This window comes from Oreochromis aureus, linkage group 19 (genome assembly GCF_013358895.1).
Source record: "Oreochromis aureus strain Israel breed Guangdong linkage group 19, ZZ_aureus, whole genome shotgun sequence".
Lineage (NCBI taxonomy): Eukaryota > Metazoa > Chordata > Actinopteri > Cichliformes > Cichlidae > Oreochromis > Oreochromis aureus.
Window position 1 is genome coordinate 4272431 of NC_052960.1, and position 23201 is coordinate 4295631.

At 42.9% G+C, this 23201-nt stretch overlaps 1 protein-coding gene across 5 annotated transcripts in view; it reads left to right on the top strand.

Moving 5' to 3' along the window:
- Window positions 1-23201, top strand: part of LOC116311097 (apoptosis-stimulating of p53 protein 1-like) — a 59591-nt gene that overhangs the window by 24851 nt on the left and 11539 nt on the right. For 4 of the 5 annotated variants that reach the window (XM_031728125.2, XM_031728126.2, XM_039603468.1 and 1 more), the window contains 8 exons: window positions 9928-10023; window positions 14408-14464; window positions 15049-15169; window positions 15439-15518; window positions 15613-15780; window positions 16212-16352; window positions 16441-16636; window positions 16982-17107. In XM_031728125.2, the coding sequence (XP_031583985.1) occupies window positions 9928-10023; window positions 14408-14464; window positions 15049-15169; window positions 15439-15518; window positions 15613-15780; window positions 16212-16352; window positions 16441-16636; window positions 16982-17107 (985 nt within the window). The remainder of the gene's footprint in view (window positions 1-9927; window positions 10024-14407; window positions 14465-15048; window positions 15170-15438; window positions 15519-15612; window positions 15781-16211; window positions 16353-16440; window positions 16637-16981; window positions 17108-23201) is intronic. The other variant, XM_039603466.1, reaches the window with a different exon arrangement.

Genomic DNA, 23201 nt, shown 5'->3' on the forward strand with positions numbered 1-23201 from the left:
CGTGTCTCCGAGTCGGGGTGTAGCTGTTGGCGCTGTGTAATCATATCCAAAGGCGCTCACTCACTTACGCACACAAACACACACCAGATGCTGTTTCTTGCCACAGGATGATGTAAAGATGACAGCGATGTGTGAAAGAGATCGGCGTGTAGTAGTTTTTAGAATTGTTATTCACTAATTACAGTGATTCATCTCTTTAATTTTTGACAACAACAATCCAGGATAAGTGAGTATTCCCTGTTTTCTTTAAAAAGTAGACCAGACTTTGTCATTCTCTGACAAAAAAGTACAAATACATGAGCTGCAGGAGCAGCCTAGTAAAGTCAGTCGAGTCGATCATTTTAGTTGACTAATTTATATTTGATGCTTATATTTTATAGATTGTAGTGACATTTTTTACCTGTATTTGTGGTTCCTGGATGATGATTTTAGTTGTGATATTTTCATCTACACCACAAGATCTTCAGTCTATCCATCATTACGTGTGTGCACAGCTACAGAGAAAATCATGAAGAGTTTCATTTATGCCTCAAACTGCTCAGATTTTATTAAGTATATTTCTAAGGATGTTACCACAACAGATGGATCCACATGTTTGATTTGGCACAGATTTATTGTTATATTTTTTTAATGTTGGATGCCAATCTGACGCAGCCTTTTCATTTATCTGAATTTGGGACCAGCAATAGAAGATGACTGGCTTGTGAGGCTGGGTTTGTGTCTCTTGCTGGTCTCAGACTGGTAATCTTTTGTGTGTAAGGCATATATATTAGGCCCCAATCACAGCAGTCTAGAGACCAGCCAGTGTCGCCTTGACAATCACCAGTCATGAGGGATAAATATGTATTCCTCAACTGGATTTTGGCACTGGACTTTGCTATCAGTCGCTAAGTGAAATTGGTTGCAAAAAGGTTTGTAGTACAGCAATGAAAACCTCTTTGCAGTTGTTTTGGCCACTAGCAGATTGACCTGGTTACCCACAGTTTGAAACACAAAAACATTACTCGCCAAGCAGTAGTGAAACTGTGAAAGGTGTGTGTACCTTTTGAATTGTGTTGGTTGTAGCAGAACCACACCTTTCTCTGGAGCTCGGAGAGTAAATGGCGAGTGTTTGCAGACAGGTCAGCGTGTGGATCAATGTGGATTATGGATCGATTTCACCTGGCCAGCAACCTCCTGTAGCCACTCGCTGGTTAGCGAATTTCACAGTTTTCCCCAGTAATCTTTGGTGGCCTGAAGCCTTAACTACTGCAACACGGAGCCACAAGTAAAAAAAAATTTGATAGAAATTTAATTGTAAACTGAAAGTTTTTGAAGTATTAAGTCTGTTTGCTGGTAGCATATAATTACCTATTAGCACATACTGAGCAGGACATGACCCAGCTAGTTTTTAACAATATTAGAGAAAGGAGGGCATGGCTGTCTAATGAACAGTCCAGATGGGGCTGGTTGGGAAATGTGTCATGTTTTTATGCTGGCATCTCAGCGAAAAAACAAATCGAGAGGATTCCCTCTGACACGTTTGGCATGGCTCTAAGTGGTGTATTTTGTTAGCATATACTGTCCTGCTGTTAGCCAATAGTGCTGATGCATAATAAATTACAGATGAAGTTAAATTTTCATGCTAACATTAACTGCATCAGGGAGCCTTCTGTGTCCTCAAACTGTGCCGCTCTTTGAAGACTGACACGAACTCTAAATTAGAGATGGTCACTGTGTTGTTTCACTTTATTCTGTTTAGGAAAAACATGTTAGCATATAGTTTCTCATCTGACTGACACTGTGCTAGTTGCTCAATAAATGAGTAGCTGTTACTACTTAATGCTGGTGTCTTGCAGACCTTTCCTTTTGCAGCACACCCTCTTACAAACCTCGCCCCTGACCTCAGAGTAACCACGAGGGCCGTCACACACTTTGAGTTAAGGCACAGAATTCATTTTGCTGATCCTGCTCTGTGTAACTCAACCCCATCCAGCTGCATGTGGGAGCGCTGCTGTGGGATATATTAAGCAGTCAGGTGTGTCTGAGCGCTCTTGACCAAACACACATCAGGGGATGTGTTGATTTAAATTAATATGAAGGCTTTCAAAGTCCAGGGTCAGGGGCGTCTGCGGACTTGAATTGCCTCCTGTGACGCAAGTCCAGGTGCTGCTGTGCCGGAGCTTCCTATACTCTTAAATTAAATGCCGTTAACTGCTTTGCCCAAGGACACATGATGGACAAGTTCAAAGATGAGCTCTTTCAGTTATAGGATGTTTGCGCCCACCAGGCCACCCTGCTGTGTGGATGTTGGTTACTGAAGCTCTTCTGATAACAGAGCTTTCCCCTTTGGTCTGGCCTGGGGCTTCAGGAATGTCTGAAGGCTGTTATTGTAGATTTAGAGAAATATTTTTACTGGAGGTGCACAGCAGATGGGCAGGGGATGGGTTTTATTACTGGAGGGACCTATGATCAGAACAATGTGTGTGTTTGTATGCATAACTTTGAGCACTGTTGAGAAAGGCAGTGTGCACACACTAAGAAGGTCAAATATCTCCATGTGCTTCAGATTATGGGCACGATCGCACCATGAGAAAGTAGTTTACGGCTGAAAAACGCACACTGCTAGGGTTGCCAGGTTTGTCTGGTAACCCTAGCAGTCATCAAAGTAGCCCAATTCTGTTTGCCCTAAACTGGGGCTTCCCCACCAGTTAGAGCCAACAAAACTGACAACTGAGCAAAGCAGGTGAGCACCCACATGGTTGAGATCAAAACCCAGATCACACACTCTACTGCCATCCAGGCATGTGGACGTTTAATCATATTTTTCAAGAAGGAAACGTGGCACAGCATAAAAAGCACGTCAGAAACTTCAGTCACCTTCAGATCGCTGTTTTCCACCTGGACCATGAGTGAGAAAGCAGCTCCTCTGTCTATCAGGAGTCCACGGCACAAATTGCTCTTTTCCAGTCTAGAACTGGTTCCACATGTTCTCACCAAAAACAAAAAGTTGGGTAACTTCAATGAAATGAAAATCAGGACAGATAAGTGGATCCAAACTTCTATTAGTAAATATTTTGTTCTCGGTATTCTGTAAATGTGGGCTGTTTCTGAAAAGACACCAAGACAGAACTGGCTCTACACTGGCACAGCAAAGTGTTGGTGGAAGAGGGTTTCTACAGCCAAAATGTGGATCCTGGAGCCAAACAAAGCACCAGAACACCTCCATCTAAAAGCAAAGTCCAAATATGGATCTTTGAACATCCTCATGTTGCATCTATAACACTGGATCTACAAAAATATTGAAGCTCTTTATTGAAATCTTTGTGTTATACATTGTTAAATGAGTGATGCAAACCTGAAACGGACTATTCGCCTTTCGTGTACATGCTATAAAACATTTAGAGCAACAATTCAGGCCACAACAAGAAAACACTTTAAATGTAATTGATGTTTAGTTACAGAAGTAACTAAGTTAAAACCTCTGTTATCTCCCTTAAACTTACCCAACTTAGATCACTGCCCTGTGATCCTCTTCTTTAAGTGGCTGCAGACTGAACTCATTGATGGCACCGGTGTAACAGCTAATGTTCTTGGTGTTTCCATTGCAGCCTGCAGATACTAGCGTCAAGATTTCCATTTCCTTAAAAACCCAAGCTTTGTGCCAAGCTTCCCATCATACCAGGAGTCACTCATAGAAAAGAGGTCACGTTTTAGTCAAGTTTGTAAAAACATTGTAAGAATTAGATTAGTTGGGAGATCTGAGCTTCAACTATTAAAATGTTAAAATTAACATTTTTGCTATTTCTTCTTGGATATGTGCAAAATTGTCATATCTAAACAATTAAAATGACTTTAGTGTTGTTCTGGCAACATATCTGTTGGCTGTGGTTTCCATTAAAAGCTGGAGGTTGTTGTGAGAGTTTTCATGTCTTTGATGTTGTTTCATGAGCCTGAAAGAACAATAAAACCTAAATGTTCAAGCATACTGTTGCAGTGAAAATGATACAAAGTTTCCATCCGTTATAAAGAAATAACATTCACATCCTAAAGTACAACATGTTAAAATCAGTGTTACTGGTTATAAATGGCTTACGTAGCTCAACATACTATACACACGGCACAGTCACACCCATGGAGGGCTGCACCCAGAACAGGAGGAATAACTAATGTGTGTTTGTCTGTGTGAAAGATAAAAATGTGTGATGCAGCATTTAAGTCACATGTCACTCTGTGTGTGTGTGTGTGTGTGTGTGTGTGTGTGTGTGTGTGTGTGTGTGTGTGTGTGTGTGTGTGTGTGTGTGTGTGTGTGTGTGTGTGTGTGTGTGTGTGTGTGTGTGTGTGTGTGTGTGTGTGTGTGTGTGTGTGTGTTGCAGACAGCAAAATTGAGAAAGAGAGAATGAAAATGTGACGCAGCAGCAGTCAGCTGTTAACTGTATAGTGTGTGCGCCATGCATACTACCACAGCCATTGATCATCTTCACCTTTTTTACACCACACATCTGGAGCGGGAGGCAGAGGTTGATGAGAGCAGCTAGTGCCCCATCAGGCTGTGGTGCAGTGATTTTCCTTCTGAGAGAAAGTAGGAGAAAGAAAAAGGGAGGTGTGAGAGGAGAGAGAGGGAAAGAGAGTGAGAGAGGATGTCGCTGCAGCAAAAAGCCAGCTGCAGAGAAATGACAAGGACTGAGAGAAAGAGAGATGAAAGAATACAGATATGGAGAAAGATGGGACTTAATAAGCAGAGAGAAAAGTGGAGGAGGAGTGGAGACGAATAGATGAAGAAAAAGGTTGAGGTCGAAGAGACTGGAAACTGAGAGCAATAACAGAAAAAGAGGGTGATACTGAAAGAAAACAGAGAAAACGAGGGAGGTGATGAGTTCCCTTCTCTTGTTTTGCACCTATTTGTGTTTTTTCATGTTTACTGTGGCAGTTGAAAGCGGTGTCACATCGGTGGGATTTGCTCTCTGTAAAAACGTCACATGAGAACGCACTAATAATCGAGAGAGTTTCTGAGAGAGAGAGAGCGAGAGAGAAAGGAGGAGAAGGGAGGGTGTGTGGGCCGAGCGAGTGAGGGAGAGCGAGTGTCGTAAATCTCAGCACATCACCAGGCGGACGAGAGGGAAAGTTGTGATAAGGATCGCTCTCATTTCCTCCTCTTTAAGCGGTTCTCGTGCGAGCCTCTGGCAACGCTTTTCCATCAGAAACCATTAAGGTCCGGCGTGTCTCTGAGACGCTTGTAAGGATGGAGTGGAATGAGGTAGATTTGGTGCAGGAATTTACTGTTGAAGGACAATGCAGCAAAATTAAAGTCCGCTCCTGCAGGATCACATGGGACAGCCTGCAGGTAAATACAGCACAGCGGGATGCTGGTAGGAACCGCATGTTAACGTCAGCGGGGGGCTCGCAGCAACACAGTCTGCAGGATGTGTTAGAGTGTCTTAGCAGCATGACACTGTGGTTAAGTGTCAGGTGAATTTTTAACTTTCCTGTAGCTGGAGTGCATGTTCTCATTTGAATCAGTGGAAAGCTAGAAGCTGAAGCATTTAGAGGACGTCAGTGGCAGGAAATCCCAGGAAAACTGTCTCACACACTGCTTTGACTGACAAGCGATCCTCAGCCTCAGTCCTGCAAACGGAGGTTTTTAAACTGAGGAAGTCAGCAAAACTGCGCAGGGTGTTTACAGAGCAATACGTATCATGTTTGCTTTTGTGAAACCAGCTATAGTTGAATCTTCAGAGCTTTTTCTAGATGCTTCCAAAATGTATTTGTGATGTCTCCAAAATGTGAAAAGTGCTGATGCATTGCAGGGTTTTAGTTTAGTACATCTTCAAATAACACACACGTGTACTCCTGTACAAAAGACTGTACTCTTGATACAAAAGCAATAGAAAAAAAACAATTACTTTTTTTGCTTAGGAGCAGGCTCTGCTGTGATGGAGAGCAGAGACAGAAAAAGATGACAATATATAATATGGCAGTAGTAGGATTGATATGCATGGAGGAAGAATGCTGAAAATTCATCCAGGTGACTGTACGGGCATTAAACTGCAACTGGAAACGAGTCCATCATCATGCATGACTTTGAAACTGACTGCTGGTCACTAGTGGGCATTTTAGGCTCTGGCTGCCTTGGTAAGCCACTAATGTATTTACCATGAGGTCATATGTCAATCAGAGGCATCCTGCACTCTGTGGAAGTTGAGAGAATTTATCTTAGGTCCTGCCCACATTATGTCACTAGGTGCTTGAAATCTATATATGGTGTCTGGACGGCTTTATAGCTTAGTAAAAATGAAGCGTATACTCCCTTTAGGTGATCAGTGCTGTGCCTGAGCATGTTTGACCCCCAGATCAGACCATCCATCCGTTCTGCCCTGTCTGACTTTAACAGGTGGGTCCAGGAGGACATGTTTAACATGTTGTAACTATGTAGAACTTCAACATTTTGGCACCAACAAAAGCATTTCTAAAGTTTAACTGAAAATCGCCATGTTAACAAATTCATAAATCAATAAGGCGACGAGAAAGGCCGATGTGAAACGACACCAATTAAAGCACAAATACATAAACTCATGAACCTCACGATGCTCTGCAAAAGCACTTTTCTTCATGAGAAAAAAGAGCAATGAGAAAAAGAACGAGGAACTGAGAGGAAAGAGAGAAAGGAGCAGTGGTTTCAGCAGTGGACAGAAAAGACTGAAGCATGCTGTTGCGCAGTTTTAGTTTCGTCAGTGTGGAGGGGAGGCTATTAGGCTCAGGCATGGCACAAGACAAGTGTGCCTAGTCTGACTGCATTCTTCATCAACCACGTATGGTTACTGCATGGAAACATAAAAACTTCTGTACTTTTTGCTGCTTGTCTGAAGCCCCACCTCGTAGTTCCATCTATGCATTATATACATTTTAAAGGGATATCAGCCTGAAAGGGCTTAAAAAATAAAAAAAAAATCTTAATAGTGTCTTATGCTGATTGGCTCTGATATTACTAATGTATCTGTGCTCTTGAGATATGAGAAAACAATGCAATTATTGTTGCAAATTTGTTCATATCCCAATAATGCAAACTATGTAACATCTCCTTTAAGATGGCACTAGCAGGAGATCTCCCCATAATGCACATCAAAGTGAGGAACCGCAGGATCCCAAAAGTCAGCAATTAGCTAATGTTATGTGGCGACACTGGCTGGAAAACCTTGTGTAATGTGCATAATGTCACTGTCTAACACATGATGTATTACAGTGGAATACACTATGTGTGCATTATGTTTTACGTAGATTTCCGTAAGTCAGTCCGCCGTCTATAGCGCAGTGTGGCTGTCAGGGCTGTTAATCATCAATACTGATATTTCGCATAGCACTAGTGCTGCCAGAGTTACAGCTTCCAGTAGTTAAATTGATGATGATTTTAATTTGTTTCACTGATTTCATATCTTGTGTCATAACCCAAGGGCGCCGTTCAGGGTAATGGAGTTTTTCATCAGCGCCTCCCTTAGTCATGGCACATCTAAGTCTCCACTTAGACATGAATAGTTTTTCACACATTTCTGTCTTATCACTGGGGAAAAAAATCATTTTTATTTAAACTACTCAACCCTTAATCCAAGTCCCATTAAATGCCAGTAACAACAGACTCTTCTGTCTTCAGTTTCTATGTCCGATAATCGGAGCAGTCCCCAAATTCAGGCCACTGAAGTACTGTCAATAATCATATTCAAGTCAAATAGACACCAATGTAGCTCTAATCAATGTAGCTCTCGCAGAGAAGACTGTAGATTATTTCGATAAAAAGACTGATTTGGGATTTTTTTTTTTTTCCTTGAGCGCCATTAAAAAAAACCCATCCATGGTTTCAAGCAGACATCCAGCAAAAACCTGCAATGAGCAGAACTCACATAAGTAAAAATGATTTTCGTGCACTGAACATAGATGAACTGACCCTTTAAAACTGTGTATCCATAGACTGAGTATAAGAAGGAAGTAGCCACTGTAATGTCAGCCAATAACATTGTAATTGCTGGTTTCTGAAGCATTTTGGCCGTTACCATTTCAGCTCTTTGAAACCAGATGACACGATTGAAATCATGTGACAAAGAAACAGAAGGACATTGCATACTCAAGGTCTCAGGGTCACTAATAAGGACCATAACTTATAAAATGAACATCATGTTTTATTAAATTGGACTTGAAACAAGTGATTGAACCCATAAACTCAGGAGAAAAGGGTTTACTAAAGTCAAGTTGCCAAGAATTTTATCCAATCTGTCTTTTTCTTGAGCAACCGCCTCCTGCTGGCCTTTACAAGGGATTCCCATTTAAGGCCCTTCTGCACTGGTTTTACTGTTTAGACCTCTGTTACTGATACTCTGATACTCACTGTTTGTGAGTATATCATTTATACTAATAACCATCTCAGATTTTGCCATACTCTTTTATATTGCTTATGATGTTGTCCCACCACAATCTGTTAACTCTGGCATTCCTCAGGGTTTCATCTGAGGCCTCGACTGATTCCTTTTAGATTATCAAATTGCCCTAATACATATCTGTGCCATATAAGTAATCTGCTATACTAATCATATAGTGTTTCTTCGGCTGACCAAGGACATAAATACATCTTGGTGATGTAATGCAATAAACTAAGCATAACTTAAAAACAAGCAGCTTATAAAGGCAATACCATAAAAGCAGCTGCAGTTAAAACTAATTGTTTATAATATGTTTCACAGTTTTAAAAATTATTCACAACACACATTCTCGCCTGGTGATGTGGGCAGATGGCTCATCTGTTCAAAATAGGAAACAACAGCCACACAGTGAGTCTTAAAATGGAAGATGTTGATGGGAGCAAATTTCAATAGATACCAGTGTACCGAGTCTTCATCTTTAATGCTCACGTATTCATTTGCCCATAAGACAGTTTCTGCTTTTGAGGAACATCATCGGAGTCATTTTGACATTTGGAAAACCTTCAGATTTTAGATTAACTTCACATAAGAATACAGTTGCAGCACAATAGGTGGAGTTTGTTCAGCCCAAATGGGAGTGATGGATGATATTCATACATCAGTGTTACTCTGGATCGGGGGTTAAACTAAATGAAGCTGTAAGCCTGTCTGAGGTTTAATAGTATGATCGCATTTTTAATCCCAGGTTGAAACTCCTTTTTCTCTGTCCTAGGATGGCTTAAGTTGATGTAGTGTATTATATCATAATCAGTCATTCACACACTGATAGTAAAATATCTCCCCTGTAAGGCCAGACCTTTCTGATGTTGTGGGAGTCAAACTGTCAAACAATAATTATTAAATATTATGATACTGCACCGCAGTCTGTTGAAAAGTATTGTAATCGTGGAGCCACGTTCTGATAACCTGGTTATTAAAGGACAGATGTAGTCATATCCAGCTTGTCTGACTTCACTGTGAACTGGAAATGAATATAACACACCAGGTGCAGTGTGTGTCTGTGTGTGTTCATAAGTGAATGTGCACAATAGTAGGATGTAGCTGGGTTGAAACCTTCCGCTGTTGTCTGCTAAAGGCATTCCTCCCCGTTTCCCACCCTCACACGTACACGCAAACACACATCAGTCTCAAGAAAGATATTCCTGAACAAAGCACTCTCCCAGAGATGTTGATATCTGTAAGGAAATGCTGTGAGGAAAAGGGGAAGATTCTGGTGATTTTTCTTTTCTCCTTAACCCTAAACTATAATTCTGTCGCTCTTCCAAAGCCACCGGCTGCCTGCCTAATAACATTCAGTGAAGCTGCTCAGTGACCTAAAATGTGAGGTGATATACGTGTGCAGCTGTGCTTTATCTCCTGTCACTGTTTGGGTTTTCATCTCGACAGCAACAGTGAGACGTGTAATGGATGGAAACTGTGGGAAAACACTGCCTGTCTCTATGTACATAATGTATTAATGTATAACCCCTGTGTGCCGGTGTAGGTTCCCCGTGTGGAGCTGACCCTCTCTGAGCTCCAAGAAATGGCCACAAGACAACAACAACAAATAGAGGCTCAGCAACAGATGTTGCTCGCCAAGGTAAAACACACACATACTGTACACGCACACACAGCTGCTGGATGGATTGCCTGTCAGTTAATGTAAGGTTAGCTACATTAGAGTCTGTCTGAAAAGGTCAGCTTTGAGGCCCCTGGAGCCTCAGATGAATGTGTGTGTGCATCACAGCACATGCATCTTTTTCTTTTTTGTGATCGAGTTCAGGGTTTGAGGAATGACGTGAAAGATTGGCTCTGGAGGACAGATGTCGTTTTCAGACGTAGGCTGGGGAGAATTGAGTTAAGACTTTTTCAGAGGCTGCAGTTTCTTACATGCACCACACAGGAGATAGTCTGGTTCAGAAATACTCAGTGAGGTTTACCTGAGGGAGCTGCATGGGTGGAGCGTGCAGGAGGAAGGGCACATGACAGCTGCTCTCTGGACTATTACCAGCGCTCTTCTCACATCAGCACAAATCGATGAAAACTCGCACAGTTGAAGGTCACAGTAAGTTTGTGCTGGGGAGTTTGCACGTTAACCCCTTAAGCCCAAGGTGACATCGGTCAAAATATTGCTATGCCCAGATAAAGTTGGGTTTTTCTTCCAAATAAATATATACCCAGTCAGTTGTAGATGTGCACACGTTGTTGATGTTGAAGGGAGACAGTTTGAGCAGATTTGAGAGACTGGACAGTGTAGGTCTTTACATAGTGCGTCCGTTTTGTCATGAGAGAGTTTCTGTTTTAGAAGAACATAATTTGGGTCGTTTGGACAGTTGGAAAGCCTTCACATAGGAGCTGAACTTAAAAATAGGAATCCAACTACAGCACCACAGACTGAGTTTGCTCTAGCCCATTTCAAAGTTTTGCTTTTCCTTGCAGCCGGCTTTGTTGCAGAAGACTCAGCTGTAAAGTTGACAATATTGTGATTATTTTATGATAATTTTTAGCTAGCCTGACCATAAAAAAGAATTTAGACTTGTAGAAATTTATTTGGTGGACCTTGCTAGTGCTGAGATTTTGGCCCATATTGACGTGATAGCCTCACACAGCTGCTGCAGATTTATCAGCTGAACAACCATGATGCAGATCTCCCATTCCAATACATCCCAAGCATGCTGTACTGCACTGAAAGTGAACTCATTGTCATGTAAAAGAAACTAATTTGAGATTAAATTGAGTGTGAGATAAGTACACTGTGGTCATAGAGGGATGGACATGCTCAAGTAGGCTGTGGCATTTAAACAATGCTAAGTTGGTACTAGTGGGGCAAAAGGGTGCCAGGAAAATATCTCCTGCACCATGAAACCACCACCACAAGCATGAAGCATTGATAAAAGGCAGTATAGATCCATGCTTTCATGTTCTTCATGCCAAATTCTGCAAAAACAGGTCAAAACTCATCAGACCATCCAGTGTGGCTTTCTGTCGATGTAGTCCATCTACTTCAAGGTTTGATGTGTTGTGCATTCAGAGAGGCTCTTCTGCCTGCCTTGGTTGTAAGGAGTGGTTATTTCTGTTATGGTTGTCTTCTATCAACAAGGCATTTTCACTTAAAGAACTGCAGCTAACTGGATAGTTTCTTTTTTTCAGATCATTCTCTGTAAATGAGATGGTTGTATGGGAAAATCTCAGTCGATCAGCAGTTTCTCAAATACCTAAACTAGCCCATCTGTCTAAGAGCAACCACAAACACACTGAACAAATACTGCCTGGACTCAGAACAGAGGTCTTTAGCTCGACTTTTTCTCACTTTTGCCTCTGTTGGCTGATGTTTACAAGGCTTCAGGGCTGCAACACATGTGAGAAAATATCTGGAGACACAGATCATGGTCATTCGTCCCCGTCCCCAGATTCAGGAAGTGGCCTTCTGAGTTAGCAGGAAATGAGTTCAGCAGGGACCTACAGCTGCTGGGAAGTTTACCCAGTATTGTACTCCAGGAAGGAGTCAGGAAAGTGAGCCAAACAGGATTTATTTGGTAAAGTTTTTGATAAAATGCATCAACCACAAACTTTTAGTTGGCCATTTTGAGTTTTCAAGACTGCTGTGGAAGTGATTTTTTTTGCCTGTCAGTTTTACGCTGATATTCAGCTTTTTTTTTTTTTGAAAGCAGCAGTTTAACTGCTTCTGTAATTTGACAGCTATTAAGTGTTTCCTTCCAGCTTGCTCAAGCATTTCCTTGCTGGATGAAAAAAATTCCCAGGCGCTGATGTAGAAGCATTTTCTGTCTTCTCAACATTAATATAACAAAACGTAGATTGATGACTTCCTGGAAAATAAAAAGTCGAAAACATAATAACTTTTATTCCTGCACTACGTCTGTAATTAAACACCCTCCTGTTATGTAATGTGTTAGCAGGGCGGCTTCCTGCCAACATGCCCTTTTCCTCCTTCCCTTGTGTGTGTGTGAAAGAGAGAGACACACAAACACTTGCGCGCGCATACACACAGACACACACACACAGGTCAGCCTGCAAAATGCAGAGTGAGTGGAGTAAACTGCTTCAGTCAGCATCACACATCACAGCCTTTCTCTCTCTCTTTACTGTAGTTTATTGTGTGTGTCAGATACATAGATACACACAAGCTTAAATGAAAATCAATAGCAGCTGATGGTTTTCAGAGTTGGATGTGATGATCGGGTGAAAATAAACTGCATGCATGGCAGTTATTATAGTATTATGCTGTTGACTAAGGATGTGCACGGCTAGATGATTAAGTGTTCCTGCCCTCGCTATTCAGCACTGAAAACACTTCTCGTTTAAATGAATAATTCATATTTTATGAATGCATGAGACCAGCTGACTGTTAGGTCTAACACATGGGCATCCAACATGTGGACCAGGGACCAGTACTTGCACACCAAAGGGCCCAGTTTATCCCACTGGATTGCTCTACAAGTTGTAGAAATTGTACTGAAGTCATTAAGTACTCCAGTTCACTGTTGCTCCTGGTAAAGCAATGCCAGCCTTTAATTAATTCCTCATTAATGAGGAATCTAACATTCTGTTCTTTGGTAAAATGGTAGATGAGTGGGGTAACTGGTGTCTCCAAGTTTGGTTTACAGTTTCAGCTTTATTAAGATCTTAATGCTAAGGTAAAAGTTGAGGTTGAGATAGATGACGGCTGTGTGAAGTTGCAGATGTGCTGGTCCAGAAAATGCATGTTTTATGTAGAGTAAAGATAAACACTTAAACACTGCAATAAGCAGCTGGTGCTAGTGCTGCTGATATATATAATCTGATATTATGTGTGTACAACATGATGCATGGTCTGAAGTGGTACATGCATCTATTTCAGCAGCATTTGAAAGAAGATTTTATTTATGAAAAATAAGATTAACATGCAGGTGTGCAAAATGAGAGGGAACAATGTGAAAACCCATGCATGTGTTCTCAAAGTACTAAAAACCAGGAAATATTATCCATCTTTCCATTAATCTTCTTAATCACTCAACCAATTCAGGGGTGCAGTTGGGAGCTGGAGCCTATTTCATCTGTCACAGGGCGAAACGTAGGGCACTCCCTGGAAAGGTCACAGAGGAACTCAAATTCATGAGCACCGTGAAATAATTCTATTATCGGTGCATAAACTGAATGGGATTTGTTTTTCACTGAGAACTCGTCAAAATTTTGAATGACAGCTTGACAAATAATGAGCCAGACAGCAAACTGGCCAATCAGTCGACAGCACCAGCCTGAATTCATCAAAGACCCAAAAACCACTTGAAAAGTAGTTTTCATATATATAGTCATTTAGTTTGATTTAACAGGCAGTGCTGAAAATGTAACCGAATAACACCAACACATTTATCAAATTTGAATTCTGCTGATTGATAATGGGTTGCATTTATATAGTGCTTTTCAAGACCCTCAAAGCACTGTACAACTCCACTATTCATTCATTCTCACACTGGTGGAGGCAAACTGCTACAACAGTTATAGCCACAGCTGCCCTGTGGCAGACTGACAGAAGCAAGCCTGCCATATCGCACCATAGGCCCCTCTGGCGGCAGGTGAAGCATCTTACCCAAGGACACAACGACCAAGACTGTCCAAGCCGGGGCTCGAACCGGCAACCTTCTGATTACAAGACAAACTGCCAACTCTTGAGCCACGATCGCCCTTGAAGCGCAGACATAAAAGAACAAATCCCACTGTTGCTCCTCTGTTTGTGTGGGATCCTCCTCAGTCAGTGAGCAGATTTAGAAAACAGGCTTTCAGGTTCTCGAAGTGAAAAAGGGCTCGACCTCGCTGAGTTTAGTTGGTATACCAGATAATCTTATTTCTATAGCAGTTTTTTTCTGGCTGGGTTTGCAAAACATGATTTAGTTTCTTTAAAACTGAAAATGCCGTGCCACTTTTCAAATGAAATGAATGAAAGTCTGGAAATGATTCTACTTTCACTGTACTTCTGTTTCCTGCAGGAACAGAGACTGAGGTATCTTCAGCAAGGAGGCAGATCCAACCAGGGACAGTCACAGGTGCGATCCACACCTCTGTTGGTCTTCTTTGAGTCTATACAGCACAAGGACACCCTATTTAAAGTTAAGCTCCATGCTTTACTCACACACAATAGTGTGAGTGATCACGGTAGCAATATTTTCATCAAACTAATACAGTTTAAAATACAATAATCTGCATACTGCTTCCCTTATGTGGTTTATATCTAATAATGTGACTGTGGTCTAACCTACAGGCCAGTTCGTTGAAGGTTAAGTTCCCTGTTTGTCTGTAGGAGGGCTAAATGTTAACAGGTGCTGAAGCTCTGTCTGTTGATTACTGCTGTCTGCAAGTCTTTTCCAAGTAAAGCAAATACCTACGCTTTCATTGGATAACCTTCAGAATTCATTTGAGCATCTTCAAATTAAACACGTTGTAGCCATTTATTCCTGAAACTGAGACAGTACATAATCAACTAAAACGTGTATTTTTCTGCATCTTGGGTCACAGTTTAGTTAAATTACAGAGCAGGTATCCTTTCAGTATACCTAAATGACTGGAACTGCCACCACCTGAGTGCATGGGGAGTTTTTAACCATTTTAAACGCTGACTTCTCTTTTTCAGTCTGAAGCTGAGAAGCTGCAGCGGCTCAAAGAGCGAGTGGAGACTCAGGAAGCAAAGCTGAAGAAGATCCGAGCCATGAGAGGCCAAGTCGACTACAGCAAACTGATCAACGGAAACCTCTGTAAGCCTAAACACTCTGTAACACTGTAGAGTTGGTGACTGTGGATTACAGGCCCTGAAGTAAACGAGTGCATATTAAAAGACCATGAATTCGATCTCATATAACCTTGATGCTGCAGCCTGAGGGATTTTTTTTGACCGTTTACTCATGACTTACAGTGTGTTCGGTGTTTATATGCATTTCTGTAGAATGTGAGCACTAAAATATTAATAACTACAGAGAATAGCAGCGATGTAATTTCAATCTGACTTCCTGCTCTCTGTGTGCAGCTGCAGAGATTGACCATGTGAGCAGCCTGTTTCAGGAGAAGCAGGCGGAGCTGCAGTCTGCGGTGATCAGAGTCGACCAGGTACGAAAATTCATTTGGTTTCTATAAACTTTGAAGCAGATTTCATTTGATAAGATATATGTGCACATATATGTATTTAATTTTGGTCTAACAGTTGACTCAGCAGCTGGAGGATTTGAGGAGAGGGCGCCTGCAGCTACACTCTGGTGCACCAGGTCATGGGGCACCCACGGGACCCCAGGGTGCAGGCACTGGTCATAAAGGATCGCCTCTTTCAGGCCCTGCAGCTCTGGAGCTGAGGAAACTTTACCAGGAGCTGCAGGTAAACTATACCCCGAGCAAACACTTGGCCTTTGCCAAGCAGTCTTTACGGCTAATTAAAGAGATGTGTAGTAAATGTTTGTCTCAATCTGGTTGGAAAGATAAAGGACACCTGTTCTTCCTCATTATCTACCAACACCTCCGCTGCACCACCACGCCATCTAAGCATGTGGGAACAATATGTTTTAACTGTCTAGACGTTCATGCAAACAAGCAATGCCATAAACACTATGTAAATGCCATGAGGTAATACTAGTTTGGGTACCTACAGTGGATATCCTGTGGCTTGTCTGATCACAGCTATTTTATAACCAATCAAAAACATAATAAAATGTTGCAGAAAAAAAGATTGGTGTTTAGTGGGATACCTCCTTCTCCTGCCTGCTTTCGGTGTCAAAAGTCACAAATGTGAGTAAAAATAATTTTTTTCAGGCTCGTAACCGGCACAATCTGGAGCAGAGCAGCAAGTTGGCCCAGAATAAGGAGCTGCTGAACAAGAGGAACGCCCAGGTGACCGTGATGGATCAACGAATCGGTGACCTGAGAGAACGCCTGCATAAGAAGAGAGCAGAGGTGCAGTGCGCAAAAAAAAAAGTCTGGTCTGTTTCTTTTATCATGTAATATGAGTCTCATTCTGGGTGTCTGTGTGTGTCCACTTCAGTTGAGTCGTATGAATGGAGGCACTCTGTCCTCCCCTCAAAGCTCTTCCCACCCTGGTGCTGGAGTTTCGGGTCGAGTGGCAGCTGTCTGCCCCTACATCCAGGTTCCATCCGAGGGGAGACAAGAGCCAGGGTACCCGCTCCCAGCTGACCCACCGCCCAAACCCACCCCTCTCAGCCATATTCGCTCCCTCTCAGGTTGGTGGATGTTTTGTTTTTTTCATTTTAAGTCTCCGTGCTTTACCAGACTTGGTTTGTCTTTATTGCCGTCTGACCTCTAACTTGCTCTCCTTCCATTTCTTTCTCCTGTCCTGTTTTTTTTCCTCTTCCCCTTCTCTGTCGGTGTTGGTGTTCTCTCCAATGTTCAATGATTTAATGTGGTGGTTCTGTGATTGCTGTTTTGTAACGTGTTGTGGTGCTGGTGTGGGTCTCGCTGTTGTTTTCGTCATTCTGATGTCATGGTGGTGATGTTTACGTCTGTGCTGTTGTTTGGTTGCTGTCTCGTGGTTGGTGTTGTCTGTGGTGGTGGGTGTGGCCTTACAGAGGGAGAGAGGAGTGCCATCAGGAAGCCTCCCAGCCAATGGAAAGAGTCAGATTTAGACATCGTCCTGTCAGAGCCCACTGAGCGGTGGGAGGGGCCTCTGTCCCCTCAGGGGGGCGACAGTAACAGTGAGTCCAGGAGAAACCACTAAACAAACTTACTCACCGTTGGGTTTATTGGTGATAGCACAATACTAGCAGCACCTTGAGCCTTAACTCCTCATTTTTATACAAAAAACAAGTTGCTCAGTTGCCAAAAGTCACCTCATACAAATCCAAATGTAAAGTATCAAAACAGGGTATGGGATATTAGTGAAACTTAGATGTTTATAGGTTATAATATTGTTTCAACATAGCACCACATGTTTATGTGGAAAAAAAAATTGAGTCGTTCTCAAAGAATGGGATGACCATGGGAAAGATTCACTTCTTAATAGATTTTTTGAGTGGACGTTTAAACATTCTGTTATCTAGAAACTACTTGTGCGAGTTTTTTAGGGTGAATATTTGGTAGTATGGCTCTGTAAATGTGGCCTCTATGGAGGTCGGGTTGCAGCTCTTGAGAGTAACTGGAGACACGCAGCTTGAGTTGACATAGAAAGTTAATGTCAGACGTGTGATCTGAGACAGCAGATTTGGAGCCTTGTAGAAAACACAGTTTTGCAGGTAGGGGACTGAGATTTTGTTTACAGCTCCTCATACACAAGGCACATAAGATTCGTTAAATCGGTTCAAATCAGGTCAGAGGTTTCAAATTAAAGCTTGAATATGTGGGAAATAAATCTAGGTATGACACTAGGTATGACACTATTTAGAAAGATCCAGTGATGGTGCTCATTCAGAGCAAGATGTTTTATTCGATTTATAAACCATCCCAGTCCAGCAAGTTATTTTTCTGTCCAAGGTGTGTGTGTGTGTGTGTGTGTGTGTGTGTGTGTGTGTGTGTGTGTGTGTGTGTCAGAAAGACATGTTCATGAGCCGTTATCATAGACTGTATTCCTGCTAATTAGTGCAAGTTAATTAGGAGGTTAGTCCAGCAGACTACATAGCGATCACTGTCATTATCAGATAATGGATTTAAAAAAGATTCCAGTATGTTCCAAAATGCCACAGATGTAGTTGAGCAGTTCAGTTTAAGGAACTGAATTTACTAAAAATTGACCTCCTTTATTGTCATGAAGGGGAAATTTAATACAGAGAGCTTAAAATTTCTGTGTATGTGGTTCTAAACGTGTTTATTTCTGCTGTAAACTTGAACATTTTAACATGGGAGTTTATAGGGACTGACTCACTTTTGGAGCCAGCTGCAAAGACCCAAAATAGAAAACGGCATTCACAGCACACATTTTCTTAATCTGACTCCCAGGGTGGATGCATTCAAACCGAGCACACTCGTGTTTAAACTGCTATGCAGACCAGATGGTAAAGAGACAAAACATAATTGAATCAGCTGCTCAAAACGACCCTAAATTGTAAAGGTCGAGTGTACAAGGGCGCAGACATGCCATCTGATAGCCAACAGCTGCTCAGGGTTAAGAAGCACAGCCTCAGAAAATAAACCAAAGTCTGGCTTTAGACTCAAGTTTATTTATTCCGCCATGTCTTCCTACACAGTGTGGAAAAACACAATTTAAACTGCTGATATCTATTTTTTTCACTTACACTGAAGTAAAATGAAGAGTCTTGAACCAGCTTTGTTTCAACACCCATTGTGTGCTTGAATCCCAAAGCAAATGCCACAGTTCTATTAATGTCGCTGCTTATGTAATGCGGAAAATTTGTAGTTGTAAATCAAATCAACAGTCTACTGGGCAGGGGGCCATAGCACATGAATGAGAGAAAGCCTGAATGGTAGCTATCTATACTATGTGTGATGAGTGTGTGAGGGAGTCGGATAACAAGAGGTTTTAGGTGAGAGGGTGATGTCATCGAGGAGATTAGTCCAGAACAAAAAAAAAGAAGCAAAGCAAGGAATCATTTATTTGTTTAAAATATGTTGAACAAAACTGGCCCATATTTGCTAGAAAGTGCTGAAACGATGGATATTTATTACACAACTTTTTATAATAATTTTATATTTGGATCTAAAGCCACCGCCTTTCTGTTGTGCATCCTGATGGTTGGGTGGAAGATGCTCAGTCGGATCTGTTTCTGGTGAACTCCTTCAGTTCCTTCTCATTACACGAGACCATTTGTAAGCAGTTTTTGTAGTGTGACTGTATGTAAAAGGTGGCTGTTGACTCTGGCTCTGAAAAGTTTTAAAACTGCAGTTTTATTCATGGCCATGGCGACTCCTCCGGTTGTAAATAGAAGTCAGATTATATAAAAGTCCAACACGTTCTCACTCCCAAAGCGTAACATTTTACACTAGGTGACAAATCGTCAACATATTACGTTTTCGGGCACCCAACGCGTTCCTACATGAGGACATCGGAAAACTGCGGACACATGAGAACTGTTTGGACTCAATCTACACATCTTCGCTCTTTCCCTTAAAATCGCTTGGGAAAACACTATTTCACGTCATTAAAGTGCTGGTTAAGGTTAGGTATAAGGTTATGGTTAGGCGTAAGGTTATGGTTAAGGTTACAAATAAGGTTATGGTTAGGCTTAGGGATAAGGTTAGGTTTAGGGCTGCAATACAGGGCTGGAACCCGCCGCGTACCATAACAACGTGGAAGGTCACCTTTGGCGTTCCTCAGGAACGCCGCGGGACGTGACAAAACATCAGGATGTTACGCCTCGGGAGTGAGAACGGGCTCAAAAGTCTGAGAGAAAATGATCGCGATCCTCTCTTATTTATGACCTCAATAATAGGGATGGGTTTAAAAAATCGATTTTTTTCCGATTCAAATCGATTTTAGTTTGGAAAAATGCGATATTGATTCATTAAATCCTGAATCGATTTTTGAATATAAATGTATTTTGCCAGAAATGCCAGAATCTTAGGTTAAAGCTCACAAAACTATTTCAACAACCAGCAAAACGATTAAAGAGCAGATAAACGGATTCCGCAAAAAAGATGTAAACACAAAGCGCGGATCGTTGACCTGACGGCACGTCCATGGACACAGACACGCCGTCAGGGCTGAAACTCAACATCTCACAGATTCTGAAACAGCAGGTTTCGTCACTCTCTGACCAAAATTCACTGAACCAGCAAAAGAAAATCAAAACTATGCTTCACGTTTGAAAAACATTGTCATGAATTCTCTTTTACTTTTGCAGTTTTGTCTGTTTTTAATACAAAATGATTTTATCTTGTAAAACATGTTTGCATTTAAAGAAAAATAGACTATAAATCAGGTTATGCTTTAGCATGTGTGCCTATTGATTTCATTACTGTATGAGCATCCAGTTTTTCAGTCAAACCTTAATTTAAACAGGAAGTGAAATCTCTCTTGTGAAAGCATCCTCACACCATTAAATTTTCAATGGAGAGAGAAACTGGAGCTCACAGGATGGTCTGCCTGGAACCACAGAGCCACCATCACGCTGTTCAGATACAGTCTCAGAGCTGGGCTGTTGTCTACGTCAAAGCCAGGAGGAGAGATTTCTCAGCAGAGCACTGCATTTAATCATTTGTTTGCATTAAATGCTGTGGCTTACATGATAAGCTAAGCAGCTGATTGTTGCAACATCATATTTTACAGACAGAATATCAAACTCAAACGCTCAAAAATGGCGAACTAAAGAGACTTGAGTGGTGATGAGGCGGAAACGCTTTCCTGCATGACCCCGTTTGTCGTTTGCACCAGGACGTACCGTGACTGTGCTAGTGCTGTAAACTGTCTTTCCTCTATAACACTGAGTGACTGCTTCTAATCTGGGCTCTCAGGGGCAGGCGGCCAAGTTTCCACCTCTCACAGAACTGACTGCTTGTTTCCTGTCTGACTGTTTTCTTCCTGAGGTCAGCAGGTTAAAGCAGCCAACAGGTTTCACAGCACTACTTACTGTACAGACTGCGTGGCTCCTGGGTTGAAGAGTTAATCAGTATTAGTCTGGTATGAGCCAGGACTGTGACGTGACTGGGCGAAATGGTTAGGTAACAGTTTGGAAATGGATGCTGGAGTTTAACATTATGTGGAATCTTAATAAGCACCACTTATTTAGCCATTTTAGCACCACGGCTTTGATGCCGAATCTCCATCAGTCATTTCTCCTCCACTTCTGCAATACCTTGGAAGATCACCTGACTTCTTCACAAAGCTATTTCCTGTTAAATGTCTTCAAGGGTGTGGCCAAGTTGCCATGAAATTCCAAAGCACTGAGCGAGGCTGTTGACCTTAGCTGTCACAGACAACAGTGGCTGAAGATTTACTACTGTGACTCTGGAGCACTGAACTGAGCCAGTTTATTATGTAACAACACCTCTGCAGAGACAGAGGCTGAGTTAAACTCCACATTGTAGAGTTTTGTTCTGTTTTAAACCTTCATTGTAGCAGCTTCCTGTTTTTTTTAGAGGTTTTATTCTTCTAGTAAAAATAGTTTAACAGCAGCCACGAGTCATTTTCTGTGACTGCTATTGTCAGTCACTGTGCGTTATTACAACTTACATTATATTGGTTAAGTATTGATGAGTTACCTTTATTTAGTATTGTTATGAACCCTTATGAAGAGAATATCGAGGGAACAGTTTACCCTGCCCGGGATAGGGTTACCGGGGCCCCGCCCTGGAGCCAGGCCCGGGGAGGGTGCCCGAGGCGAAGCGTCTGGTGGCGGGCCTTAGTCCATGGGGCCCGGCCGGGCACAGCCCGAAGAGGAGACATGGGCCCATCCTCCCGCAGACCCACCACCCGCAGGAGGCGCCATAGGGGTCGGGTGCATTGTGTGCTGGGCGGCGGCCAGGAGCGTAAGGCCCTGGCGGACTGATCCCGGCTGCCAAGACTGGCAATAGGGACATGGAATGTCACCTCTCTGGTGGGGAAGGAGCCTGAGTTAGTGCGTGAGGTTGAGAGGTACCGGCTAGATATAGTCGGGCTCACCTCTACACATGGCTTGGGCTCTGGAACCAGTCTCCTGGAGAGGGGCTGGACTCTGTCTCAGTCTGGAGTTGCCCCTGGTGAGAGGCGGCGGGCTGGGGTGGGTATTCTAATATCCCTCGGCTTGCTGCTGGTACGTTGGGGTTTTTCCGGTGGATGAGAGGGTTTGTTCCCTGCGCCTTAGGGTCGGGGAACGGGTCCTGACTGTCATCTGCGCTTATGCGCCGAGTGGCAGTTCAGAGTACCCAGCCTTCTTAGAGTCCCTGGGGTGCTGGAAGGTGCCCCATCTGGAGACTCTGTTGTCCTGCTGGGAGACTTCAATGCTCATGTGGGTAACAACAGCGAGACCTGAGGGGCGTGATTGGGAGGAACGGCCTCCCTGATCTGAACCGAGCGGTGTTTTGTTATTGGACTTCTGTGCAAATCACAGTTTGGCCATAACGAACACCTTGTTCGAACATAAGAGTGTCCATAAGTGCACGTGGCACCAGGATGCTCTAGGCCACAGGTCGATGATCGATTTTGTAATCGTATCACCAGACCTGCGACCATATGTTCTGGACACTCGGGTAAAGAGAGGGGCTGAGCTGTCAACTGATCACCACCTGGTGGTGAGTTGGATCAGGTGGCGGGGAGGACGCTGGACAGACCCGGTGCACCTAAACGTGTAGTGAGGGTGTGCTGGGAACGTCTAGCAGAGGCCCCAGTCCGTGAGATCTTCAACGCACACCTCCGGCAGAGCTTCAACAGCATTCCGAGGGAGACTGGGGACATTGAGTCCGAATGGACCATGTTCAGCGTCTCCATTGCCGGGCTGCTGCAGTGAGCTGCGGCTGCAAGGTGGTTGGTGCCTGCCGTGGTGGTAACCCCCGAACCAAATGGTGGACACCAGAGGTGAAGGGAGCCACCAGGCTGAAGAAGGAGTCCCATCGGGCTTGGTTAGCCTGTGGGACTCCGGAAGCAGCCGACAGGTATCGACAGGCCAAGCGGAATGCGGCTCGGGCAGTGGCTGAAGCAAAAACTCGGGTGTGGGAGGAGTTCGGAGAGGCCATGAAAAAGACTTTCGGACTGCCTCAAGAGATTCTGGCAAACCGTCAGGCGTCTCAGGAGGGGAAAGCGGTGCTCTACCTGCACTGTGTATAGTGCTGGCGGAGCGCTGCTGACGTCGACTGAGAAAATTGTCAGGCGGTGGAAGGAATACTTCGAGGACCTCCTTAATCCCACTGACATGTCTTCCGAGG